The sequence below is a fragment of the Onychomys torridus genome, chromosome 7, assembly GCF_903995425.1.
Source record: "Onychomys torridus chromosome 7, mOncTor1.1, whole genome shotgun sequence".
Taxonomy (NCBI): domain Eukaryota; kingdom Metazoa; phylum Chordata; class Mammalia; order Rodentia; family Cricetidae; genus Onychomys; species Onychomys torridus.
Genome location: NC_050449.1, coordinates 6,367,420 through 6,395,071, shown reverse-complemented (window position 1 = coordinate 6,395,071; position 27,652 = coordinate 6,367,420). Strand labels below are relative to the sequence as shown.

The following is a 27,652-nucleotide window of genomic DNA, read 5'->3' as shown; positions in this document are numbered from 1 at the left end:
TCTGAGCGTCAGTTCCTTATCAGCAAATTATAGGAATAATATCATGATGTTTTGTAGGTAGCAAGTATCTAGCAAATACTAAGAAAATTCATGAACAAAGTGGTGGTGGAGCACACCTTTAATTCCAGCACTCAGGAGGCAAAAGCAGGCAGATATCTGTGAGGCCAGCCTGGTCTACAGAGCAATTTCAGGACAGGCTCCAAAGCTACACAGAGAAACCCTGTCTCAAAGAAAACAAAAACAACAATAAAAGAAAATTCATGGTAAGCATCATCTCTACATCTTTAATTAATTTGATTTTAAGTGATATTGAAACTCTGAGTTAAGATTATCATAATTTTTAGACAACTCATTGATTATATATTCTCTAGTCAAGAGCATAGAATAGTCTAAAATTCTCCAAATCTAACTCAACTTAGAACTTAGGTTTATCTACCCAACAACATTAACAGACAGATGTGATGACTCACAGCTAAAATCCTAGCACCTGGAAGTCTACCACAGGATGACTGCATGAGGTCGTGGTCAGCTTTAGACACATAGCTAGTTCTAGGCCAGCCTTGGCTACAGAGAGACAGCCTGTATGAGAAGTAAAACAAATGAAAGCAAAACAGAAGGATTAAGTGTTTATTAACACACAGCAAACAGAGAAGGAATGTTTATTTAATGAAGGAAAATAAATGAACAAAAAATTTGAGTCAATTCAGTAAACATATGAGATGCTGGCTACAGGATGAATATATTCCTTCCAACACATAATAATAATAATGAACATTTATAAAGGACTCACTATAAACTAGTCTATAAATTAAATTTCTGTTTGATAAACCCAAGCTTTATCCCTTTATAGCGATATTGCAGAAGAATTTACAATGGCAGCTGGGTGGTGGTGGCGGCGCATGTCTTTAATCCCAGCACTCAAGAGTTTGAGGCCAGCCTGGGCTACCAAGTGAGTTCCAGGAAAGGCACAAAGCTACACAGAGAAACTCTGTCTCGAAAAAAAAAAGAAAGAAAGAAATTATGATGGATATTACATGCTAAAGGACACAAAGGCGTATTCATGGTTATATGGTTATAAATGGAAGGGCCATGACTCCAGTCCTAGTGAGTGATTCCAAAATTAAACTCTGTGTTTATGTGCATGATAGGTCAGAGGCCAACCCCAAGCATTTCCCAGTTGCCTTGCATGACTTTTTGAGATAGAGGCTCTCACTGCTTGGAATTTGGAATCCACTGTTTTGACTAGGTTTCCCAGCTAGCAAGTCTCAGATATCTGTCATTCATGTCCATGACAAGTGCTCACCTCCATGCTAGTTTTTTCACAAGGTTTCTGGGCACTGAATTCAGGTGTTCATGCTTGTGGAGCAAGCACTTTGGGTGTTTAAATGGATAAAATATCAAAAACCGTGATATCTTGTTCCATGAAAATAATTATCTGAAAGTACTTCATGATACCCTTGACTTTGCCATTTGAGCTACACAGGATTCAAATATTTACTATCAAATCGCTTACATAAAAAGAGTTGTCTGACTAATCTTAGACTAGACAGTGGGATGCCCTCAACAGTCTGGATATAAAGATTCAATAAGTGATTGATGAATGAATGTATCTTTCTGAAATACCCCACCAATTCATGGGAAATACTTTCAGGTACTTGACTGTACAGGAGCTTGTGGGACAGCTGTAAATGGAAACCAAAAAGTAAGATGTTACAATTACATAGGGTTATCCTTCATGTCACAACTAGCTTCATTCTCTAAAGACTTACTTTATGTGTTTAAAAATTTTCAACAGAGAAGTAACCTATTTTGAAGAAATAGTTAGAAAGTACCTTTAAAAAATTTTTAACATCAGGACATAAATCAGGTAGAAATGCATGAATCAGATTTATTCACTTCACTTTGCATCTACTAATTTTTTATCTGCACATTTATTCAATAACTAAATACTGTATACCGGGCATGGGGAATCCATTCCCCAGGCTCTGGTTTCTGGCCTGCCATGATTTAGTATTTATTTTCTCATAATCGACATTCTCCGTATGTAGAAGGTGTTATACACATGGAATCATCTCTAAAATTGTGCATTATCCAAAAATGACTTTATCCTTAATATAACCTAAACAAAGATCACAATTAAAACTTCTGGACGTATTTAATGAGGAGACAAACTACTGGCCCAAGGGCAGTGACAGGATAATTGCCTTAAAGGAAAACATGAGGTTTTTGACAAATTGTAAGATGGATTGAAAATTGATCACTTAGTTGCTGAGTCATGAAATGGAGAAGGTTCCTAGGAGGTTTTAATTAAGCAAGGTATAAAAAAATGCAGATAGAATGGTTAAGGTTGTATCATTTAAAAGAAATATATGCAAATTGGCTGTATTTGCCTTAAGTGTAAAGTAGTAAATGAGCTGGGGAATCAAGAAGGCAGCAATTTACGTTGAATTGCATTTTATATGGAGCTGGGACTGTCCCAAGTGCTTTGCAGTACACATAGCAGTTGAAAACAAGTTTAGTGGAGGAAAACATTCAAGCATACATATTAGTTGATTATGGAAAATCCTTCTTTATCCACAGTATGAACCAAGATACTATGATTACTGAGAGTCTCGTGCAATTTGGAACTGGGTTTGCTCAGGAAAGAAAAATCTGTTACTTTATTAAAATACATAATGCTTAAATTGACAAGGACACTTTTATACTCAGAGCCAAAGATACCATCTTAAAAAAAAATCAGCCCATCAGCAAATTTTTACTGTGAGGAAAATAAATATCTGTGTTGCCAAGAGCAGATGTTCTAGACCCATGAGTCAGTGGTGGCTGAGAAGGTCTGTGAATATCATGACCTCTGAGTACAGCCAGTGACTGTGGCTGATACATATATTCTCATGAATGTTCACTTGTACACATCAAAGTAGAATAGGCAGGAGGTGATCCAGTTGACCAAGGCTGGTGATACATTGGGGATGAAATCAATGGATAGTGTAGTGATCACTGCAACTGAGTCCCGGAAACTTCACTGGGTGGTGAAGAGGGAGTGAAGAAAGGATAGACACACAGACACATGAACAGAAATGTTAGCATTGGGTTGGGTATTTGGCTATGACGGAGTGGCAGCAGCAGGAGCAGCCACGAAACTCAGTACATTTATGTTTACATCTGACTCAAACAGCGGCTGTACTCTGTGCAGCTTAAGGAGGCAGATTTGGCTAAGCTAGCTAAGGGATCTCCAGCAGCTGTGACTCATAGTTTCTTCGAATACTGTTGTTAGCTAAAGGTCAATCATTCATAACAGCCATAACTGGATGAGAGAAAGGCTTTACCGGTCCTCTGAGAATGGGCTGGGAAAGCTTTGCTGTTCCCATTTGTCTGAGGCATTCGGTCCTTGACACGTCTGTGTGCAAGTCCATAACACACATTCACTGAGGACTTCACCCACTCCCCACAGGAGAGAAACTGGAGATCATTTAACAAAAGATTACAAGCTATCTGAGACACAACAAAGAAATCTGTGTCTTGCAGGAATTGATGTGCTAACAGACTTGTGAGTTTCACTGCACCCTCACCACTCTCCCTAGTCTCTTTGCAACTTTAATATGCAAAGCTTCTCACACCATGTGTTTTTATTCATTTTCTCTCTCTCTCTCTCTCTCTCTCTCTCTCTCTCTCTCTCTCTCTCTCTCTCTCTCTCTCTCTCTCTCTCTCTCTGTCTCTCTCTCTCTCTCTCTCTTTCTCTCTGTGTCTGTGTGTGTGTGTATGTGTGTGTGTGTGTGTGTGTATGTGTGTTGTTTTGAGACTGGTCATCATTTTGTAGCACAAACTGGCCCCAGATTCACTGTCTGTCTGCCTCAGCCTTCCTAGTGCTAGGACTACCACGTCCCATTGTCCGTGACTTCAATTTCCTAAGGTTTTGTTGAAGTAATGCTGATCAGAATTTGAAAAGAAATGGACTTAGAAATTCAGCAATTACATTATTTATATACTAATTTACATTGTAGAAAAATTCTAACATCAAAACTATGAATACCATGCTCTCTGGACAATTTATCTTTCCACAAAAGTAGTTATAGATTAGTTTCACTTATAAGTGAGTTTTAAAATGCCTCTTTCAAGGCAAAAATGATTTGGCTTCCTTTATATCCAATGTACAATTGGTGGACCTTTGGCTGGATGATTTCTGTCAGATTATAATACACAGTAGAAGCAGCAAGGTATGGCAAGCCCTTGCTCAACTGACCTGCTGTGTATGACCATGGGATACTCAAGCTCAGGAGAAGTGTCATTAGGACTTGTCATCACTACTTAGAGATTTACCACCTTTCATCCCAGCTGTATCTAAACTCAGTCCTTAGCTTCACGTAATAAAGTGTATTCTTGAGATGCCTATAATGAACTAAATTGATACTCTGCAGAAATAACTTTATTAAATTACATTATTGGAAATGTGCTACTATGCACTATTCAGAACTAACTTAGAGCAAATATTCAAGAGAATTCCAGCACTATTCATATAGTTTAATACAAAAAATAACAAAACAGTGAGAAGCATTTTAAGCTAACAGCTGTCAATGCACCTTTAGATTAAAATAAGAACAAAATGTTGCTACTTAAAATACTGATGTAATGATTGTGAATGGTCCTGTCCTCCTGGCTCTGCATTTCTGTTATTGTAACTTAACCTTGGTGAATTTTTGTGTCCTCATCAACAAATGGAGCTCTCAGGCCCACCCTGTGTCTCCCATTGATCACTGGCTGTAAGTTCACAGTTGACAATAAACAGCATGAAGCTGGAGTCTTTGTGGCTTTCTGTCTAGCTACCATTCAGTAAACACAGTTTTATTTTAAGAACTGCTATTAAGAGTCTTAGGTTTGGAGCTAGTGAGATGGCTTCATGGGTAGGGGCACCTGCCACCTTGCCAGAGCCCTAAATTGGATTCCTTGGACCCACAGGGTAAGAGAAAGCAATCTATCCTCTGAACTCTACCACATGATATGGCAGGTGTGTGCATCCCATGTGCACATGCTCCCAAGATAAATTAATTAAATGTAGTGAAACATTCAAACAAGAATCCTGGCTATTAGACTGTGGTGGTAGATCTTGCATGCAGATAAGTGGCTATATTGCTAGAAAATGCTAGTATAAATCTTTCTTACATAAAAAAAAAAAAAAAATGTTTTTGCCGGGCGTTGGTGGCACACGCCTTTAATCCCAGCACTTGGGAGGCAGAGGCAGGTTGATCTCTGTGAGTTCAAAGCCAGCCTGGTCTACAAAATGAGTTCCAGAAAAGGCACAAAGCTACACAGAGAAACCCTGTCTGGAAAAACCAAAAAAAAAAAAAAAAAAAAAAGTTTCTTTCTTACTCACATTCTCACCTATTAGCCACTCACTTTTTAGAAACTACATTTTAGTGAGCTATCCTTATTGAAGATTATGTCTAAATTGCAAAACCACTTTTATCCAACTTCAAAATATTGAATGGCTTCTGACCTAATGGGAGTTTTAGAAACTGAGAATCAGTCACATGATTTTGATTGGCCCATTTATCCCTTAACAAGTGTGTGAGCACAAGCTGTTGTTTGCTTTCCATATAAATTTAGTGATATTTGTGAATAGTGATAAATGCCTCATTTTTAAATTGCCAGGCTAGCATACAAAACACCCCATGTTTGAACACAAGTATGCATATGTATCCACAGCTACCCACAGACACATGTATTTGTCTTCTTTCTGTCTCTCTCTCCATCTCTCTGTCTCTCTCTGTCTCTGTCTCTCTCTCTCTTTCTCTGTCTCTCTCTCTCTGTCTCTCTTTCTCTCTCTCTCTCTCTCACACACACACACTGCTAGTAATGTTTAAAGCAGAAGTATTTGTGCCATTATTGGTTTAAATATTAAGGCAATTCCATGTAGTTAAAAGAGCGGTTTATTTTGTAGGGTAACTTACAAGTAAAGGGATAGGTTACAGGGTCTGGGAAAGGTATAGTGCAGTCCAGCGGTATTCTCTAGAGTAGTCTGCTTGGTCTACCTCCAGCATCCAGGGTCCAGGAACCAAGAAAGCTCACCCATCTGGATCTCAGGTCTTAAGGATCCTTTCTCGGTTCTGCCTTGTAGGCATGACAGTTACAGAAGCCTCAAGGTGGTACTTCCAGGTCAAAGCTGGACCGGTTACCTGCTACATGCTATATTTCCAACTTGCTGAAATCCTTGTAGAAAAGTCAGCAGTTGCTACAATTAGCTTAATTAAATACATTGTATTTCCAATATTTTTTGTTTTTTAGGGTTTTTAATATTAAAAGTATTTTTGAATTAAAGCTGACCAGTTTTTCCCATGGGGCATTTTGTCATGTGTGTCATGGGACAAATAAAAAATCTGCCAGTGACATAAATCATCCTGAGGATAAAACATAAACAATGGCTCACCTGAGGCAAGGCTTCCCTATATAATTAAGCACTCTGCAAGGCATTGTTGCAAAATATGTCTCTCTAGCAGTCACAGAGGCTGGAGCTCAGGGACTGACCTTGCGCAGCCAAGTATCTATTCATTGTGGAAAACAAACACAAGTTGCTGAGAATTTTATGGAATTTACCATTTATTAATGGCTTTACTTCGTATGCAAAATCCAACTCGCAATTTTAAGAAAAGGTTTAATGTTTGTACCTAATTGAATATGTGTCCCCAGCACATATTCTAAAGTATGACTAAGGAAGCTCTGCAGGTTGCAGCCACTGGCACCATCTGCAGGGTATGTGCAGAGTCGAGGACAAGTCAACCCTCAGCTTGTCTATGAATGTGCCCTTTAGAGTATTTGAGAAAAGGAAATCCAAGCTCAGGGGACAGCCTAGTCACAGCACTCCATTCTCAATTCTGAGATATTTCTTCTCCTCTTTAAGGGCTCATATACTTACTTCAATTTACCGTGTTTAGAGTGCATAAATTAAAATTTGTTGTCTAGATCATCTCAGTTCACTGTGTTCTTTCTCGCCAGGGCTTTGAAATGATTCTTCCCAGGGAATTATGTTCCAGGTGCACATCCCTAAGAGATAAGAATCTTCCTAATGAATTGCAAACATACCTCTTACCCTCTGCCCCTCACCCCAAATGTGATGATTTTGAAGTCTTGCATAGGGAAATCCTCCTTAACCTGTAGCATCAGATAAATATATGTTTTTCCTCAGTTACCAGTCAGTTTGGGTCTTAAAATATTCATGACTCCTCACTGCATGCAAAACTAACTTTGTTTTATCTATTTTTCAGTTTACTCAAATATATAATCAGATTTGTTACCATGGGCCAGTGGTCTCAGCTACTTGAGAGGCCAATGCTGGAGGGTCACTTGAGCTCAGAAGTTCAAGGCTAGCCTGGACAACATAAGTAGATCCAGTATAGAAAGTTATATTTTTAACTCAAGAAAGAAACAGTAACTAACAGAAGTCATATAGGAAGGCAGATGGGAAATAAAAAAGGGATGGAAGAAGAGGAGAAGGGAGAGGAAGGGAGGGAGCAAGGAAGGAAGAGATGAACATTGGTGTCCATGTGTTTATATCTTACAGTTAGGAGGCATGTATTAATCACCTACGAATATGGTTATGTCAAAGTTATGATATTTCAGGCTCATGCATCCATATGATAGCCCAGACATCTCTGAACTATGGCAAAATTGCCCAAGACAGCATGATTAGACTACATATCTATACCCTTTTCTGTATCAACGGTAACCAACTCTGTTTGGAATGCAGTGTGCATAGAGGCAAGCAAGGAAGACACTTGCTTTCTATTTGGCCAGAGTATATGACATCATTTGTGCAGAATCAACAATCTGTCATCTGGGGCGGTCATTTATTGTATGCCTCTCTTTGCATGTATAGGTCTAACAATCCCATCATCTAAAGTTGTAATTCAAGCTCTTCATTGAGCTTTGTGTTTCTTAGTGCACAAAGCTCAGATCAGAGGCCAGATTTGCAGCTCCTGGGCTCTGGATCACAGAACCAGACTCTTACTTGTCTGAATGTCATGTGACTTATAGTAGCTCCAAAAATAGCTCCTTTTAGTTTAAAACTCAAACTGTGGTTTCAGAACCACATCAATGGAATCTGTATCCTTGGGCTTTGAGTCAATTACAGGGGAAAGAAGCCTACATTCAGGAAGGCTATTACTTCTCAATTCTTTCTTTAATACAAATATATAAGATGTAGTAAAATGATGAACATCCATGCTGCATAAATGCCTGCTAAAAGATTTCTAAAGTTCTTGAGTACCTCCAAATGCAACTTCTGCTTCAAGCCAGGTCTTCTTGAACTCAATTTACACCAGCCAAGAGGTCTGCCATAAAAGTCATGCTTCATTAAGTCAACCAGAGCCTTGGGTAGGGAAAAAAAAAAAAAACAAAATCAAAACATTTATCTTCTCTGTTATTTCTCTGCATTTAATTTTCAAACATATTCATAATTAAAACATGGCTGTCTACTTCCTCTGTCAGTAGGAGAGGCTTTAGATTCATTCAGGAGTTGGCTAGAACCTCTGCATCATAAGGAATTTAGTGTGAAATTGTCCCATGCCCTTCTGCTCAACAGAACCAGCCTTTAGAAACAGAATGACAAAGGTAAAGACAGGATGTATTACCAGATGTGGCTGCTTGACCACAATCCAGAACTACAAGCCAAAAAATAAATCATGTCTGGGCCTGGGAATACAGATGAGTAATAGGCTTACCTAGCCTGTAGAAGCCCAGGCTTCAATACTCAGCCCCCACAACCAGGGCAAAATGAAAACTAAAACATCTCTAAACATTAAAAATATTTTGATTGAAAAATATGTTTGGCTTGGTAATGTTAGTGCTGTGGTCCCTAGGAAATAGTGAACCACAGGCAACACTGTGGAACATCTGGTGTTGTGTTCACAATGATGCAAGATGAAGCATGGAGAGCAGCACGTGATCTTTCAGATCACTGGGGTCTCAAAGGACAGTTCAGGACAAGTATTCTGTGGTTTTCCTCTCTTCTTGTTTTATTTCTAGGCCAACTCTGCACTTTAAGTCCCCAGATGGAGGCCCTAATTTTGAATTGTTGTCTATTAAAATATTCTTTTTAGCTTAATAAGTCAATTGGCAATGCTAGATCATGCATATTAAAGACTTGAAGGAACTGTGTGAAATATGTATGTGTTTTTTTATAATCATTTCATAGTCAGTCTAAATAAGTTGATATTAAGCAGGTTTTGTCTTCTCTAAATTTGTGAATTTGGTGAGGAAGAACAGGCCCTAAAGATTGGCAGCCACTGCCTTATTCTGCGATTTCTGCTTATCCTTCCAGCAGGCAAGTCTAAAAAGGCCAACTTAAAGCTTTTGTCAAAATTTTACCTTCATATTGAGAGCACTTTCCAGAGAAAGAAGAGAGGCAGTATGCTTGCAGTTCAAGACATGAGCCACATGCTCTTGTTCCTCACACAAGCACACACATGTTGGATCACTCTGTGCTAATGAAGCAAGAGGCAGACGTTCTTCCTGGTAGATACCCACAGAATGGCCTTGAGGGGACACATTTATGGTCAAATGGAAGAGTTTCTTTTCTTCTTTAAATTATGAGTTTTTCTGTATTCCAACAATGACACCCCACCCTATAAAATAATTTAGCTAGATTGTTCTTTCTACTCTGTCTTGCTACTGTGTAAAATGTACCCTTATTCACCATGTAGCAGAACATTCAGTGTAAATGTCCCAATTCTCATCATTCTGTTCTAACCATCATTATATCTTCACGAAGTCTGAATCCTCCATCACTGGGGCTTCACTTGAAAAATTCTGGTTATGAATTTATAAATTAAGGAAATTATTTTTCATTAAAATGTCTGAGCCTTTGTGTAACCCTAGCCACTGGGGAGGCTGAGGTGGGGTGTGGAGGACATGGTAGACCTGGGCTATATCATGAGTTCAAAGATGGCATGAACGAATGAATAAGACCGTGCCTTAAAATTTAAAAGTGACAACATGGTGAGACTGTCCCAGTGTCATGCAGTGTCAGCACACACAAAGTTCTGGAGTCAATACTCAGGACCACAAAAGAGGGTGGAAACTTATGTAACACTAGTCACCGTCTTCTTCACATCTACCCAGCAGATTATCTTGATTAATTTAACAGTTGTTAGGTCAATAAACAGTTAAGTTGAGGCTCTAACTTATATTTCCACTAAACATAATATTTATAGAAAAAGATATTAAAAATAAAAAATTAATTTATGTATAATAGAAAGCATAGCATAACATTTTTCAAAAGCATGTCTTACCATGGAAACATGATACTATATAGACCTCAATTCTGAGACAATATTTATCCAAGAAAATAAACCACCATTTACAAGAAACTATTCTCAAAATCATGACAGTAGACAGACTAATTTACTGACAGGGAGATAATGTCTGTGGAAGTGTGATCAATAAACAGCAATTACAAAAAAAACAGAGTCCCATTGTCCCCTTCAGGACCACTTTCTTTTAGGACTGTTTATCCATGTGTGTAAATTAATGTAATTTGGAGGAAGGCAACTGACCCAGCACTACTGTCTCCTATACCCACAAGTTTCAATAGCTTTAATATGCCTGGACTAACCAAAATAGATGAGTATAATTAATTCAAAGGTCCCTTTTTATCCCTCCATAAAAACGAAAGAACATGACGTTCACATCCACTCTCACAGAAAAGAACATTTCACAGCCTCATTAGATTTTGCTAGAGCACACAGTCTCTCTCATTTTGCAAACTCATGCTTAGCTTTACACACCACTGTAGTATGGCAGCTAATGAGGTAGCAGGCTGGACATGTGCCACCCCTAACAACTGTGTGTATCTCCTTGTGAAGGACAGGCTTTCCTCATTGAAAGATCAGTCTGTAGCAAATAGTATTAAGAAATCACCAATATGTTTAAATATCGTATTGTTTTTAGTTTCTTTCTGCATTGACAACTTATAATGAACAGGAAATACACATAAATAATGTGGTATTTTTGTGAATACTAGACTTACTTAAACTGTTACATTTAACACTGGGTGACTTTAGATTTATTTATCAGACCCTCCTAACAAAAAATAAGCAAAAGAATCATTGTCAGGATAATAATAGAAAAACAAGTGAAAATGACCACAGTACCTTTTTACTTTTTATTGCTTTTATACATGACATCTGAATGCTGTGTTGTGTTGACAGATCTGGGAAACTTTAGTGGCCGGACAAGAAGTGCAGTCTCTGTGAGGGAAGGCCAGGGGGTTGTTCTGATGTGCTCCCCGCCGCCTCATTCTCCAGGTACAGTAGCACCCTTCTATGTTTACACTACTCTCATGCACTGTTTGTTCACTGATGTGTGACAGGGGGCCAGATGACATGTGCATGGGTGTCATGAGATGTATCAACAAGCATGAGTAATTGGTGACCACACACCTTTCACAGCACTGAGTGGGAGGCTGCTCTCCTGTGGTACAGCTGTTTTCTTCTCTTTCTGTCCTCTGTGGTCACCATGCTTTTGCCGCCACTGGTGAAGACTATATGGTCTAGAGCAAGAGACATGAAACCTCGCAAAACTGGTAGAAGTGTCGGGTCTGAGTGACTACAGTGAGGCCCTTGTTTCAGAGTAGACGCTCCCTAGGCGACTGCTGATGGTGGTCCTTGCAGCACTAGAACCAAACAGAGCTACAGTTACCTTATGTCTGTGTTAGCAATAGTCTTGCTTATCAAAGTGAGGCACAGGGGTAATCACCTCTTGGAGTTGTGGGAAACAACAGTAAACGATGCTACAAATCATGGTATACCCCTTTGCCAACTTGCTGCTAATTCTCTTCATTTTGTTCAACTCTGGAGGTTGAAAATGTGTATCTCTTTGTATCTCTGTATATTGTCTCTGGAAAACAATTCAAGGGAGTCTGACATCAATTAATGGGCAGCCAGATGGTGAATTCTCAAAGCCACTATCAGGAGCCTGGCTTTGACTCTAACTAAGGCTGCCAGATCATAATGCCACAGGCTGGCTGCCTTCACCAACAGGGACCTCTTTACAGCTCTGGCTGGTAGAACCCTAATGCGGGGCTGGGCATGGGCAGGGTTTGTCGAGGGTCCTATCTCTGACGTGTAGATGACTTCCTTGCTGTGTTCCTATGTGAGTGAACACTAGAAAGGACTGAGGGACAGAGAGTGGGTTTAAGCCATCATCTGGCTGCATAAGGTTTCTCCATCTTTTCCTGACTTGACCAATGGACCTCAAGTAACCAGGCACACTCTTGCTCTAGTTGTCCCCCAGGCCTGTCTCTCTCTCCTGCAGGCATATGACCACATCAGTCCTTCTCAGCAAGCCTGTCCTAACCTGCAGGGTTTTCATTTTTGTCCCTGCTTTGTTTTCTCCACAGTACCCATCACTTAACACACTATATAAATGTATTTACTCTACAATGTCATTTTCCATTATCCTTTATCCTCAGTTATAATGGAAATTCCACCAAGACAGATATTGCATAGACTTGGCTCCCTCTTGCACCCACATGCCAGAGATCAGCACAGAACTAGGGCTGAAAACATTAATAAGTGAATCTATGAACATGTTCAGGAATGAAAGTCATACGTTAAAGCTTTGGACAGAAATGACTGTCGGGGACTTGGACATGGAGCATAAGTAAGAATAGTGCAAGCAGGATGAGCTGTGTGTGAAGCAAGCCTTTCTGGTGGCCGCTCTTTATGCTTCCTTGTTTTGTAAGTGAAGACAACTGAGAAGCAGAAAAATGAACTCAGATTCATAGCATTGGCATGAAAACCATATTATAACATTTAATATTCTCACTAAAGCAGGGACTGAAACTTAAAATATTAGAGGTCACTGTGGCTGAGAAATAATAATTCTGTTCTAGGGCCTTGCTCCTTCCACTAGACAGAGCACTAAATAATTGCTGTGGAGTCAGGTCAGGGGAAATGGAGGCCCAGGCTGGGTCTCTGCACCACCATGCACAAGCTCTGACTTCATCAGCTGCTTTGGCTTTGAAGACATGAAACTAAGAGCTGTGAAATCAGGAAATAACCATAACCTGATGTTATTATCGACATCTCAAAACCAAATTCCGGTCTCATCCAAATGGTGATATAGTTGTTTGCAGGGCATGTGTTTTGCTAGGTTTTTACTAAGGTTCATTTCTCTTCTTTTCCTTCCTTGTTTCAAATCATATTTTTTCCTGTTTCACTTAGGAAAACTTTATTTTGTGATATAAAATATTAGAATTAGATCTGTAGTAATCTTTGTACCTCTCATAGGAAGTTGGCATTTCTTTCATGCTATGACACTCTCCAGGCTCCAATTCATATCCCCAATAGGTAGCACAATGCTGTGTACTAAGTAGGTGCTTCATTGAAAGCACAGGGAATTCCTGAGTAAACCCGCTGGCTCATCTGATTGAGTTTCAAAGCATTTTAAATAGACATCAGCTCCCTGCTATTAGTTTATTGGAGCCCATATCCATGACAGACACTTGGGTCATTTCCTACCACATTCTAACACAGAGTAGAGTGGTGACTTGATTCCCTGAGAGCTGTAGGAAGTGACGAAACAGATGAACCATCAGAGAGGATTCAATAGTCAGAATACCTCAAAGGTCTACATCTCATTCTCTCAAAAGGATGTAAAACGCACAGTTTTCTTTGGATCTCAACGAAAACTACAATGGACTCTTTTACTAAATTTTTCTTTTACTGTCTAAGAGATGATCATGACAACGTGTCTAGTAACATGTGAATAAAACATCTTGTCTACATGCGCAACTGGTCATTCCTCTAGAAGGGAGCAGTTTTCTACCCAGATACTGTTAAACTAATTTTCCCAAACTGATTTTCAAAACTAAACTTCTGTCTGTTCAAATATTTTTAAATTCAAAGTATTATATAGAGCGGGAAAATCTATATAAAAGCATAGAAAAACCCTCCTAAATAGTACCTTTAAAATTAGTTATTAATTTTAATTAATTATTGTTTCTGGTTTTTAGAAAGATTTTGCTCTATATTCCAGACTGAAACATGTGGGTATGTGTGGGATGTGTGTGTGTGGGGGGGGATTAGTGGTGTGGTGTGTGTGTGTCTGTATGTGTGTGTACACCACTCCCCTGGCTAGCTTCAAGTTGGACAGCCTTGAACTAACAGGATTATCCTGCTGAAGCTGTGGGAGAACTAGGATTGGAGGTATTTGATAGAGCCTTTTCCCTGCTAAATAAAGCAGTGGTTACTATATCATCTCAAGTATACCATGGGTTAATTATGTACAGAAATATTCAAAAGCTTACACTGAGACCTAAAATTTCCAGGAGAAAAAACCAGGAAGCTGTAGAGCCTCCTGATGTGGCTCAGTTGGTGGAGGGCTTGCCCAATATCCATGAAGCTCATCATTCTATCTCAATACCAAGAACAAAAAGCTTAAGTCTATAATGAATATACACTCTATAGTACAGTCATCACACTGTCCTCAATAATGTCTGTGACATAGAAGTTGTCTTCCTCATGGTGCCAATAATGAGCCAAACTTCAGAAACATTTCATGAAGGACTACAGTTCACTAATTTAAATATTAATATTTCATTTGTTGTTTGAGGATGTATGCAAAAATATTTATGCATATTTAATGTTTTGAATACCTTATTTTATATTTATTTTTAAATTTAATATATGAATGCAATAGATTTAGATAAAATGCACCCTATTCACCTAATCTCTGACTCCTCCCAGGTCCTCTGCCATATGCTCTTTCCAACTTCATGTCTTCTCTTCTCCTCCTTCTCGTCTTCCTCCTCCTTCTCTTCCTCTTCCACCTCCTCTTTCTCCTCCCCCTCATCCTCTTCCTCCTCTTCTTACTGACTCTTATTTAGTGCTGCCCGTGTACATATCAGCATGGGGCCACATAGCAAAGATTGGCTACACCTCTATTGGCCACACCTCTGAAAAAACTACATCTGTCTCCCTCAACAGCCATCACCCACTGAAATCCCCACAGCTGCTTCAAATGTGTTTGCTCTTGACAATTTATGTGTCCTTAGCTAAAGTAATTTTGAAGATAAAAGAAAACCTAAGTCTCTGGCCAGTGTCTTTATTAGCTCAAATTGGCTAATGAAAAGGTTAGTTAAACTGTGAATACAGTCTTAACTACAAGTAGGCACCCCAAGCCACCAGATGATGCAAAACAGAGTTCTAGGGCATGACTAGCACATAGACAAGGAGGTAGCTGGGGGACTGAGTGAGAGTCCTTAGACAGACCGCTTGGGGCTTAGGGTGTGGTCAGCAGAAGCTGTAGGCTGAGTGCATTTTTCTTTATTTTGTCAGCACTGTGGGGACCAAATAAAGTTGATTAGTGTGATTCTAAGATACCAGCTGTGTTCAGTAGCTGTTGAATGTTGGCAGAATTGAAAGATTTATGTGGCAGAGTATAAGCACGTTGGTAGTAGTATTTAAGATTACAGTTTTTCTTCAACTGGTTATGTAATTAACTATTCAGGTGGGGCAGCTCCACTAGCACTTTGATGACTGTTTTACGTTTATCAAACCTTCTCAGTGTAAGAGCTCCAAAAGTTTATGCATCTTCTAAATGACCAGAACACAGTGCCTCTGCAGCACAAAAGGTGAGGAGCTATGTGCTAAGCATCTTTCAGAGACTGCTACCTCCTTCTGGGTAAGAAATAAAAAGAGTGTTAAAATTGCAAATCTAAGTCCAGAAGGCTAGATGTTTAAATAGGAGCCAGGCCACAGTGTATAAATCCCCTTACAGGGAGGGAGGGAGAGAGAGAGAGAGAGAGAGAGAGAGAGAGAGAGAGAAAGAGAGAGAGAGAAGAGAGAAGAGAGAAGAGAGAGAGAACAGACAAATCAAGATACTTGCTTTGAAGCTATTTTCCTTATTTTAGCTAGCAACCCTAGGTGATTCTCATCCCATTGTGATTCTCATCCCATGATCATGAGAAGTTCTCTAAAACTAAATTTCAGGTGAAATAAATCTCCAGTTCTTGATATCTCTGACTCCCCCCAAGTTAAACCTAGAGTCAGCTCTGAAACAAGCCCTCCACCAATAATCCCCCCCTCCAGCAGCCAGTCCTCCATCCATCAGCCAGTCCTCCATCCATCAGCCAGTCCCTCCATCCATCAGCCAGTCCTCTCTCTATCAGCCAGTCCTCCCTCCACTAGCCAGTACTCCCTCCACCAGGCAGATCTTTCTGGGGCTGAGATTCCTGTTTTATGAAATGTTGAAGTGACTCTATAAGAGCCTTTAGCTCTTCTGCTAGAGCTATAGTGCTTAAGATTAAACTTTACTGTTAAAGAAGAAAACAACAGGGTTAGTTTACTTTAGATTCAGAGTATTTTGTTCTCAGTTTAGAAGCTAGATTCACCAGGTGAGCAGCCCAGTGTACTAGTGAGCAAACCCACAGAATTTCAGAGATAGCTGTGCAAACAGGGCACTACACAGCCTCTGCTTGTGCAAGTCTACTCTTTACCCTTATGTTGCTCCTGGATGAGTAGGCTTCCAGCCAGGGATTCTCATCCTGGCTTTGACACTCATTACAGGCTTTATTTACTAAATTAGCCCTATCATACCTGTAAAGGGAATAATAAAAGCTACCTCGTGGATGGTAGTATTAAGAGGCAGTTTATGTAAGGCAATTAGCCCAGTGCTTAGAGAGAAGAATGCATTAAATTCAATTTTGTCTTGAAGATCCATCTTCCAGAATCCTCTTAAAAATGTAAATGCTTCTGAGAAAGGTGATACTTTAAACCATTATCCTCTAACATTAATTACTAGTTGAGAGTAAAGCAACAGAAGGTGAAGAAAATTTGGAACTGTGAGTATGAACCTTAGAGATGAGGAAAGAACTATGGACAGAGAAAGGGGGATCCTAACAGGCAGAGAAAGGACATCTTGGTCTTTAGGAGACTTCTGTATCATAGGCTAATTAGAAACCCAAATTGTCCCCCCAAATAAAGTAATCTATATAATACGAAAGCAAAACTCTGCAGCCATCAAACTAAACTTTTGGTTGATGCTTTACATTCATGATACAATGTCACCTTACAAAATCACGGACTCCCAAATCAAAGTGATGTCATAGCTAGAACTATAACATAAAACAAATTCAGGATGTGTTTTTAATATCTTACTCTACAAAACAATAATGTAGTATGTCATGTCAAGTTGCACATTTAACATTTTTTATCAAGATTGTAAAAAAAACAATTTTAGCAAAATTATTTGAGTAGTTCTGAAAATTCCACATCCATCTCATAATTATATTGTCTCCAATCACTCACGTAGGAGCTGTGCCAGGCCTCCGTCCTGACAGAGCTTTTTGTCAGTTGGCCTCATTTTGTTTGTTAGTAACCATTCTCTAGTGGTTGAAGCCATTTTAGAAATCTGCCTTTTTAACTCTATTAAATGCACAGATTTTGCAAAGTTAGAAAAGCCACAGTGTACTATATGACTGTTGTATCTCATGTTATAAGCAGTGAAATTGATAAGATGCAAAAATATTCTTAAAACTATATTTCAAGCAGAACTAATTTTTAAAGTGGTCAATTAAGTTGCACTTATGGCATAATAATTATGATTCATTTTCCTTTAAAAATTCTTGTCATAAAGAGGACATGAATTGTGTGATTTGGCTTCAAAAAGTTCTTTTAAGTCCTACTTATAATCAGCCATGTCCCAGGATGAGGAAAGGGAATTCAGTATTTTATATATTCCCTAAGTATTTGATTTCATTTTTATCCCTGCTTTATACTTTTACTGTCAATAACTTCGTACTACCAGTGAGGACATTGGTGTTCACAGATCCGTGCCCTCAGTCTCACAGTTGATAAGCAGAGAGATTCACACCCATGTGACTCCTAATTTTGTGACCTTCCAACTGTATCACATGGTTTCCTACTGAGCCCACTGGTATTTTATATAAAGTCCATTTATAAAGCAAACATAGGCCAATGATGAAATACATTTCTTAAATAACTCAGATAAATAAGATATTTCATCATTTAACTTGATTGACTTATCTAAATATTCACTTCTACAAACGTTACTTACTGACTGACTGACTGACTGACTGACTGTTTTGTTGTTAATATATATAAGTAGAAGATAATACATATTCTTAGCTCTTCGTTTACCCAGAAGAAGATTGCTTCAAGCCAAGCCATGATATCCATTTAAGTGTTTATTCCAAGATTATTGCAGGATTGCTTGGTAGCCATCAAGAGATACATTTGACATACTTTAAAAAATAATATTTACTGATTTTTTTTGGAATTCCATATCATGCACCTCAATCCGACTCACCTCCCACTCCTTCATATTTGCTACTCACCACTGCAGCATGCCCCCTGAAAGAACCCCCAGAAAAGTAATTAAAAACAAAAGAAACAACAACAAAAATACCACACTCCTCTCTTTTTCCAACACCTCTTCATTCATCCCAGTGGCATTGGGATCCACTGTGTGTTACACAGTATACTCTTTCTCTAATCAGCTCCAAGCACAAAATGTTCATTATAGTCAGTCACTGGTTCCCGACCTCTGGCATACCATCATCACTGGCCCTCAATGAAACTCCTCTAGAATATCATGCAGCTTCTGTAGTATAGTGGTTTACATGCTCACCTCACATTTAACAAACTTTTCAAGTCTTCAGTCAGTTTTAAAATCTGTGTCCATATTCTTGTCATATCCCTTTTGCTATGGGATGTGTATTGTTGCTGTTGGTGGAGAAGAAAGCTCAGATTATTTGCACTGCTTGGCATTTTGACAAAGTTTGTACATAGAATACTAAATGCCAGCAATCAAACACACCAGGAGTTTCTTGAAGACCATTCAGGCACAATGGGAAGGATGACTTAGAAGGATGGATACCCCTGTAATTTACTTTGTTGGTATAAAATTTTTACACTAATTATTTTGATTGTTTAATAGGATTTGACCATAAATTCATAACCACTTGATATGTTTTCTTCTGTCCAACCTTTAGAAATACTGTCCAAAATGGTATAGATTGGAGAGTTAGAGAACCTAGAAACTCTGTTAACTATTGCCCTACACTTGCTGAAGTGTTTTCACTTTAGTATAGCCATAGTAGTAAGCCAACCAATCAAATTAGAATGAAACCAAGTTAGATTGAAATAATGAGCTTTTCAATTCACAATTCTATGCTTTCTCTAAATGTTAATGTTCCTGCATTCTAATAACAATGAGGCATATTCTTATCTATTCTGACTCTAAAGAGAAATATACCCTAAAAAAATAAAACACAACAGCTGGAAGCCAAATGTGGGTCTGGACTAGAATATTTGCTTGAACCCTGTTAGAGGGAAAGACTTATTTGCCTTGGAGACTAGTGAGATGGCTCAATGGGTAAAGGTGTGCGCCACTAAGTCTGAGGGCCTGAGTTTCATCTCCAGAACCCACCTGGGGGAAGAAGGACAGGCTGATGCACATTGTCCTCTGACCTTGACATGCACACCATAGTGCATGTAAACGTGAACACACACACACACACACACACACACACACACACACACACACACAAACACACAAATAAAATAGCTAAAAACATAATCTTTAAAAACTTGCACGAGCAGAGAGAATATCCAAATTAACAAAATCAGAAATGGAAGGGGGGACATAACAGCAAATACAGAGAATTATTACATTATACTTCAAAAACCTATACTCCACAAAATTGGAAAATCTAGAAGAAATGGACAAATTTCTTTTTATTATTATTATTATTATTATTATTATTATTATTATTATGTTTTAATTTTATACATCAGCCATGGGTTCCCCTGTCCTCCCCCTCCCACACCCATCCCCAAATTCCCCCCAGCCCCTCCCCTCCATTCCCATGTCCTCCAGGACCAAGACATGCCTTGGGACTCATTTAAACCTGGTGGATTCAGTACAGGCAGGTCCAGTCCCCTCCTTCCAGGCTCAGCATGTGCCCCTGTGTAAGCCCAAGGTTCCAAACAGCCAGCTCATGCACCAAGGAGAGATGCCAGTCCCACAGTCTGGGAGCCTCCCAAACAGATCAAGCTATTCAATTGTCTCACTTATCCAGAGGGCCTGATCCAGCTGGGGGCTGCACAGCTTTTGGTTCATAATTCATGTGCTTCCATTAGAGTTTGGCTATTTGTCCCTGTGCTTTTTGCAATCTTGGATTCAACAATTCACGCTCTTGCAGACCCTCCTCTTTCTCGACAGTTGGACACCTGGAGCTCCACCTGGGGCCTGGACAAGGATCTGTACATCCACTTCCATCAGTTATTGGATGAGAGTTCCAAGATGACTGCTAGGGTGTTTAGTCATCTGATCACCAGACTAGGTCAGATCAGGCTTTCTCTTGACCATTGCCAGTAGTCTACAGAGGATATATCATTGTGGATTTCTGGGGACCTCTCAAGCACTCTGCCTATTCCTGTTCTCATGTGGTCATCATTTATCATGGTCTGTTATTCCTCGTTCTCCCTTTCTGTTCTTGATCCAGCTGGGATCTCCTGCTCCCCTAAGCTTTCTTTCCCTCAAATCTTGCCCTTCATTACTCCCACTGTCGTCCAGGTTGTTCATGTAGATCTCATCCATTTCTCTGTCATTGGGCGATCCCTATGTCTTTGTTAGGGTCCTGTTTTCTAGGTAGCCTCCCTGGAGTTGTGTAGCAGTCTAGTCATCTTTGTTTTACATCTAGTATCCTCCTATGAGTGAGTACATACCATGTTTGTCCTTCTGGGTCTGGGTAACCTCACTCAGGATGATTTTTTCTAGATCCATCCATTTGCCTGCAAACCTCATGATGTCATTGTTTTTCTCTGCTGAGTAGTACTCCATTGTGTATATGTACCATATTTTCTTTATCCATTTTTCAGTTAAAGGGCATCTAGGTTGTTTCCAGGTTCTGGCTATTACAAACAATGCTGATATAAGCATGGCTGAGCAAAAGCCCTTGTGGTATGAATGAGCATTCCTTGGGTATATGCCCAAGAGTGCTACAGTTGGGTCTTGGGGGACATGGATTCCCAATTTTCTAAGGAAGCACCATATTGATTTCCAAAGTGGCTGTACAAGCTTGCATTCCCACCAGCAATGGAGGAGAGTTCCCCTTGCTCCACATCCTCTCCAGCATAAGCTGTCTTCTGTGTTTTTGAGCTTAGCCACTCTGACAGGTATAAGGGGGTATCTCAGAGTCATTTTGATTTGCATTTCCCGGATAATTAGGGATGTTGAGCAATTCCTTAAATGTCTTTCAGCCCATTTCTTAATTGGACTGTTGGGCATTTTGATGTCAAATTTCTTGAGTTCTTTATATATTCTGGATATCAGCCCTCTGTCAGATGTGGGGTTGGTGAAGACCTTTTCCCATTCTGTAGGCTGTCACTTTGTCTTGTTGACTGTGTCCTTTGCTCTACAGAAGCTTCTCAGTTTCAACAGGTCCCATTGATTGATTGTTTCTCTCAGTGTCTGTGCTACTGGTGTTATATTTAGAAAGTGATCTCCAGTGCCAATGCATTCAAGAGTACTTCCTACTTTTTCTTCTGTCAGGTTCAGAGTAACTGGATTTATGTTGAGGTCTTTGATCCACTTGGACTTAAGTTTTGTGCATGGTGACAGATATGGATCTACTTGCAGCCTTCTACACATTGACATCCAGTTATGCCAGCACCATTTGTTGAAAATGCTTTCTTTTTTCCATTGTACATTTTTGGCTTCTTTGTCAAAAATTATATGTTCATAGGTGTTCAGTTTAATGTCAGGGTCTTCAATCTGATTCCATTGGTCCACATGTCAGTTTTTATGCCAGTACCAAGTTGTTTTTATTACAGTATCTCCATAGTAGAGCTTGAAATCAGGGATTGTGATGCCTCCAGAGGTTGTTTTATTGTACAGGATTCTTTTGGCTATCCTGGGTTTTTTGTTTTTCCATATGAGGTTGAGAATGATTCTTTCCAGATCTGTGAATAATTGTGTTGGTAATTAGATGGGAATTGTGATGAATCTGTAGATTGCTTTTGGAAAGATCGCCATTTTTATTATGTTAATCCTGCCTATCCATGAGCATGGGAGGTCTTTCCATTTTCTGACATCTTCTTCAATTTCTTTTTTCAGGGACTTAAATTTTCTTGTCATATATGTCCTTCACATGCTTAGTTAGAGTAACCTCAGGGTATTTTATATCATTTGTGGCTATTGTAAAAGGTGATGTATCTCTGATTTCCTTCTCAGCCTGTTAGTCTATTGTATATAGGAGGACTACTGATTTTTTTTGAGTTGATCTTGTATCCTGCTATGTTGCTGAAGGTTTTTATTAGCTGTATCATGTCCTTGGTTGAATTTTGGGGGTCACTCATGTATACTATCATGTCATCTGCAAATAGGGAGAGCTTGACTTCTTCCTTTCCAATTTGTATCCCCTTAATCTCTTTGTGTTGTCTTATAGATCGGGCTAGAACTTCAAGTACTATATTGAATAAGTAGGGGGAGAGGGGAAAGCCTTGCCTTGTTCCTGATTTTAGTGGTATTGCTTTGAGTTTCTCTCCATTTAATTTGATGTTGGCTGTTGGCTTGCTGTAGATTGCCTTTATTATGTTTAGGTGTGTTCCCTCTATTCCTGATCGCTCCAAGACCTTTATCATGAAGGGGTGTTGGATGTGGTCAAATGCCTTTTCTGAGTCTAGTGAGATGATCATGTGTTATTTTTTTCTTTGAGATTGTTTATATGGTGTATTACATTGATGGACTTTCGTATGTTGAACTTCCATTGCATCCCTGGGATGAAGCATACTTGATCATGGTGGATAATTGTTTTGATGCATTCTTGGAGTCTGTTTGCCAGAATTTTATTGAGTATTTTTGCATCAATGTTCATGAGGGAGATCTGTCTGCAGTTCTCTTTCTTTGTTGCATGTTTGTTTGGTTTGGGAATCAGGGTCATTGTAGCCTCATAGAAGGAATTTGGTAATATTCCTTCTGCTTCTATTATTAGGCTACAGTCACCCTGATATCCAAAGCACACAAATACCCAACAAAGAAAAAAGAGAATTACAGACCAATTTCCCTCATGAGCATTGATGCAAAAATACTGAATAAAAAACACTCCCAAACTGAATCTGAGAACACATCAAAAATATCATGCACCATCAACAAGTAGGCTTCATCTAAGAAATGCAGAGATGGTTCAGCAGATAAAAATCTGTCAATGTGATCCACCATAGAAACAAACTGAAAGAAAAAAAATCACATGATCATCTCATTAGATGATATAAAATCCTCTCATTAGATGTTATAAAAACTTATGACAAAATCCAATACTCTTTCATGATAAAGATCTTGCAGAGATAGGGGATACAAGGAACATACTTAAACATAATAAAAGCAATCTACAGCAAACCTATCTCCAACATCAAATTAAATGAGAGAAGCTCAAATGAGTTCCACTAAAATCAGATACAAGGCCAGGCTGTCCCCTCCCCCATACCTGTTCAATGTAGTACTCGAAGTTCTAACTAGAGTGAAAGAAAACAAAAGGAGACCAAGGGGATATAAAATGGAAAGGAAGAAGTCAAAATATCACTATTTGCAGATGACATGATAGTATACATAAACAACACCAAAAATTCTACCAGGGACCTCCTACAGCTAATAAACACCATAAGTGAAGTGGGTGGCAGGATACAAGATTAACTTTAAAAAAAATGGTAGCTCTCCAATATACAAATGATAAATAGGCTGAGAAAGAAATCAAGGAAATGACACCCTTCACAATAGCTACAAATAATATAAAATATCTTTAGGTAACTCTAACCAAGTAAGTGAAAGACCTTTATGACAAGAACTTCAAGTCTTTTGGAGAAGATATCAGAAGATGGAAAGACCTCAGATTCTTGTAGATCAGATAGGATTAACATTGTAAAAATGGCCATTTTACCAAAAGCAATCTACAGATGCAATGTAATTGACATCAAAATTACAACAAGATTCTTTTACAGACCTCAAAAGAACAAGACTCAACTTCATATAGAAAAACAAAAAACCCAGAATAGTTAAAATAATTATATACAATAAAATAACTTCTGGAGGTATTACCATCCCTGATTTTAAACTGTACTACAGAGCTATAGTAATAGCATAGTATTGTCATAAAAACTGACAATGGATCAGTGTAATAGAATCACAGACCCTGGCATAAATCCTTAGACCCATGAAGAGCTAATTTCTGACACAGAAGCCAAAATTTTACAATGGAAAAGAAAAAGAACATCTTCAACAAATGGTGCTGGCATAACTGGAAGTCAGCATGAAGAAGAATGCAAATAGATCCATATCTACGAGCCTAAATAAAACTCATGTCCAAGTGTATCAAAGATCTCAACATAAATCTAGTTGTACTGAACCTTATAGAAGAGAAAATGAGGAGTAACCTTGAATATACTTATGAATATAACACCAGTAGCACAGACACTGAGATTGACGATTAATAAATGGGGCCAGATGAAACAGAAAAACTCCAGTAAGTAAAGAACACTGTCAGTAAAACAAAATGGTAGCCTACAAAGTGAGGAAATATCTTCAACAACCCCACATCTGACAGAGGGCTAATCTCTAGAATGTATTAAAAAAAAAAACTCAAGAAACCAGACAAAAACAAATAATCCAATTTAAAAAGTGGGGTACAGACCTAAACAGAGAATTTTCAACAAAAGAATCTCAAATGGCAGAGATACACTTAAAGAACTGTTCAACATCCTTAGCCATCAGGGAAATGCAAATAAAACAACTCTGATATACCATCTTACTTGTCAGAATGGCTAAGATCAAAAAGACTAAAGGCAGCTTATGTTGAAGAGGATGTGGTAGTAAGCAGAACATTCCTCTGCTGCTGGTGGGAGTGCAAACTTACACAGCCACTTTGGAAATTAGTATGGCAGTTTCTCAGAAATCTGGGAATTGATCTACCTCAAGACCCAGCTATAACACTCTTAGGCACATACCCTAAGGATGCTCAATTATACTACAAGGACATTTACTCAACTTTGTTTATAGCAGCATTATTCATAATAGCTAGAACCTGGAAACAACCTATATGGCCCTCAACCAAAGGATGGATAAAGAAAATGTGATACATTTATACAATGGAGTATTATGCAGCTATTAAAAACAATGACATCAGGAAATTTGAAGGCAAATGGATGGAACTATAAGAAATCATCCTGAGTAAGGTAACCTAGATGCAGAAAGACAAACGTGGTATATACTCACTCATAAAGTGGATATTGACTATAAAGTAAAGCATAACCATTCTACAATCCACAGTCCCCAAGAGTCTAGATAACAAGGAGGGCTCAAAGACCAATGCATAGATTTCCATGAAAAGGGAAATAGAAGAGATCTCCTGGATAAACTGGAGGCAGGTAGGGATAGGAATATGGGGGATCAGGTTGTGGGTGGGATAGAGGAGGAGAGTAATGAAAAAGAAGCCTTGATGGGGCAGGGAACATTTTGGAGCCAGGTAGAAACCTGGTAAAAAGGAAAGTCCAGTGAATCTGCAAGGATGACCCCAGCTAAGTCTCCTAGCAATAGTGGAGAGGGTATCTGAACTGGCCTTCTCTTGTAATCAGATTGGTGACTATCCTACTTATCATCAGAGAGTCGTTAGCCAGTAACTGAGGGAAGCAGATGTAGAGATCAACAGCCAAGCACTGGACCAAGCTCAGGGAGTCTTGTTGAAGAAAGGTGGGAGGGATTATATGAGCCAGGGGGGTTCAATGTCATCACAAGGGAACAAGAGGCAACTAACCTGTGCTCATAGGAGCTCACAGAATCTGGACTGATAGCCAGGGAGCCTGCATGTGACCAACCTAGGCCCTCTACATATGTGTAACAGTTGTGTATCATGGTCTACTTGTGGGACTTTTAGTAGTGTAAGTGGGGCCTGTCCTTAGTGCTTTGGGAGGCTTTTGGGAACCTATTCCTCATATTGGGTTGCCTTACCAAGCCTTAATAGGAGGGGAGGAGCTTAGTCCTATGGTAACTTGATTTGCCATGCTGTGTTGACACCCATGGGAGGCCTGCCCCTTTGTGAGCAGAAACAGCAGTGGATTCCAGGGGTATGGACCAAAGGGGAAGTCGGGGGAGGGAATGAAAGGAGAGAAGGAGGGGAAACTGCTGTTGAGATGTAAAGAAAATGAATAGATATAATTAATAAAAATTATAGAATATTAAAAAAGCCTCAGTTTCTGTTCTTAAAAAATATAACTACTAAACCTGCATTTATGCCATTACTTCTTTCTTTCTTTCTTTCTTTCTTTCTTTCTTTCTTTCTTTCTTTCTTTCTTTCTTTCTCTATCTATCTATCTATCTATCTATCTATCTATCTATTTATTTATTTATTTATTTATTTAGGTTTTTCGAGACAGGGTTTCTCTGCGTAGTTTTGGTGCCTGTCCTGAATCTCACTCTGTAGACCAGGCTTGCCTGTGGCATGCTGGTTAGAAAAGGAGGAAAAACAAATGAGAGCACACCACAGGCCCTTGCTCTAAGTGAAATCTGATTGGGACCAAAAATAATAGACTCCACAATGGCAGTAAACAGTCCCTAGATTTTTTTCCTCTCAGTGATGTTATTACTGCTTCCCTTTTTGTATTTATTTCCCCAAGCTTGGCAAGACCTCTTTGAAATTAGATTCCTCACAATGAGGGGCCAGCCAACTTCTCCATGAATGGTTGAGTATTAAATATGCTTGGCATTATGGGTCACAGCATCTCTTTCACAGCCTCACAGTTCTGCAGCATGAAACAGCCATAGGCAATATGAACATGAGACTGTCCCTGATAAAATAAAGTGCCCTGCATGCCAGCATTTGAATGTTATATAGCTTCACTATCTTTTAAGTGTTTTCCTGACTCTGTAAGAAGGTAAACAGCAGTCACTTCTTGCCTCTGGCTGCTGTTTACTGATCTGTCACCTGAACCGGACACTCACAGCTGGATGAGATAAATCACACCTATAATGACAGTCAGGTGCTGAGGCAGGAAGGTCAGTATGAGTTCAAGATTAGTATGGACTACAGAGTGGATTCTTGTCTCCCTCTCCCCCAGCCCTTTCCCCAAATAGCAAGCTAACCAAACCAAAGATCTGAAAACCCCAGGCCTTGTGACAAGTCATTTTCCTGTGCAGTAGTTGTTGAAGCCCATTTGAAAATCCTTATTTTCTTCCTAATTCTTTATGAACCTTCCAAGATTGTATAGTATACATGTTGGCATAGGGAAAGGAATGAAAATAATTGTTTATCATGTTTGGCTGTAAATGACTAGAGCTCACCTCAAAATAGCTAAAACATTAGATTTGCATGAGATCTATGTTGCCACAGATAAAGCCATTCTAAGAACTAAACAGACATAAGCAGTACCTTTCACCCTAGCTACACTTCTCTCTATGTGATGCCTACATTGTTCTTATTATAGACAGGCTTTCTTGGTCCTGCCTGACCACTAACACAGTTGTCTTAATTAGCAAAATATATATGTCTCATTTCTCATTCAGAGAGCTAGAAAGGAGGAGAGTAGAGAAACCTTGTAATTATTGTTTTCATTTATTTAAAACAAATAGAAGCAATGTTGTATGTAAA

The 27,652-nt window shown here is 39.0% G+C and overlaps 1 protein-coding gene across 1 annotated transcript in view; it reads left to right on the top strand.

Moving 5' to 3' along the window:
• Positions 1 to 27,652, top strand: part of Cntn5 (contactin 5) — a 463,340-nt gene that overhangs the window by 83,003 nt on the left and 352,685 nt on the right. The window contains exon 5 of the mRNA XM_036192364.1: positions 11,199 to 11,294. Coding sequence (XP_036048257.1) covers positions 11,199 to 11,294 — 96 coding nt within the window. The remainder of the gene's footprint in view (positions 1 to 11,198; positions 11,295 to 27,652) is intronic.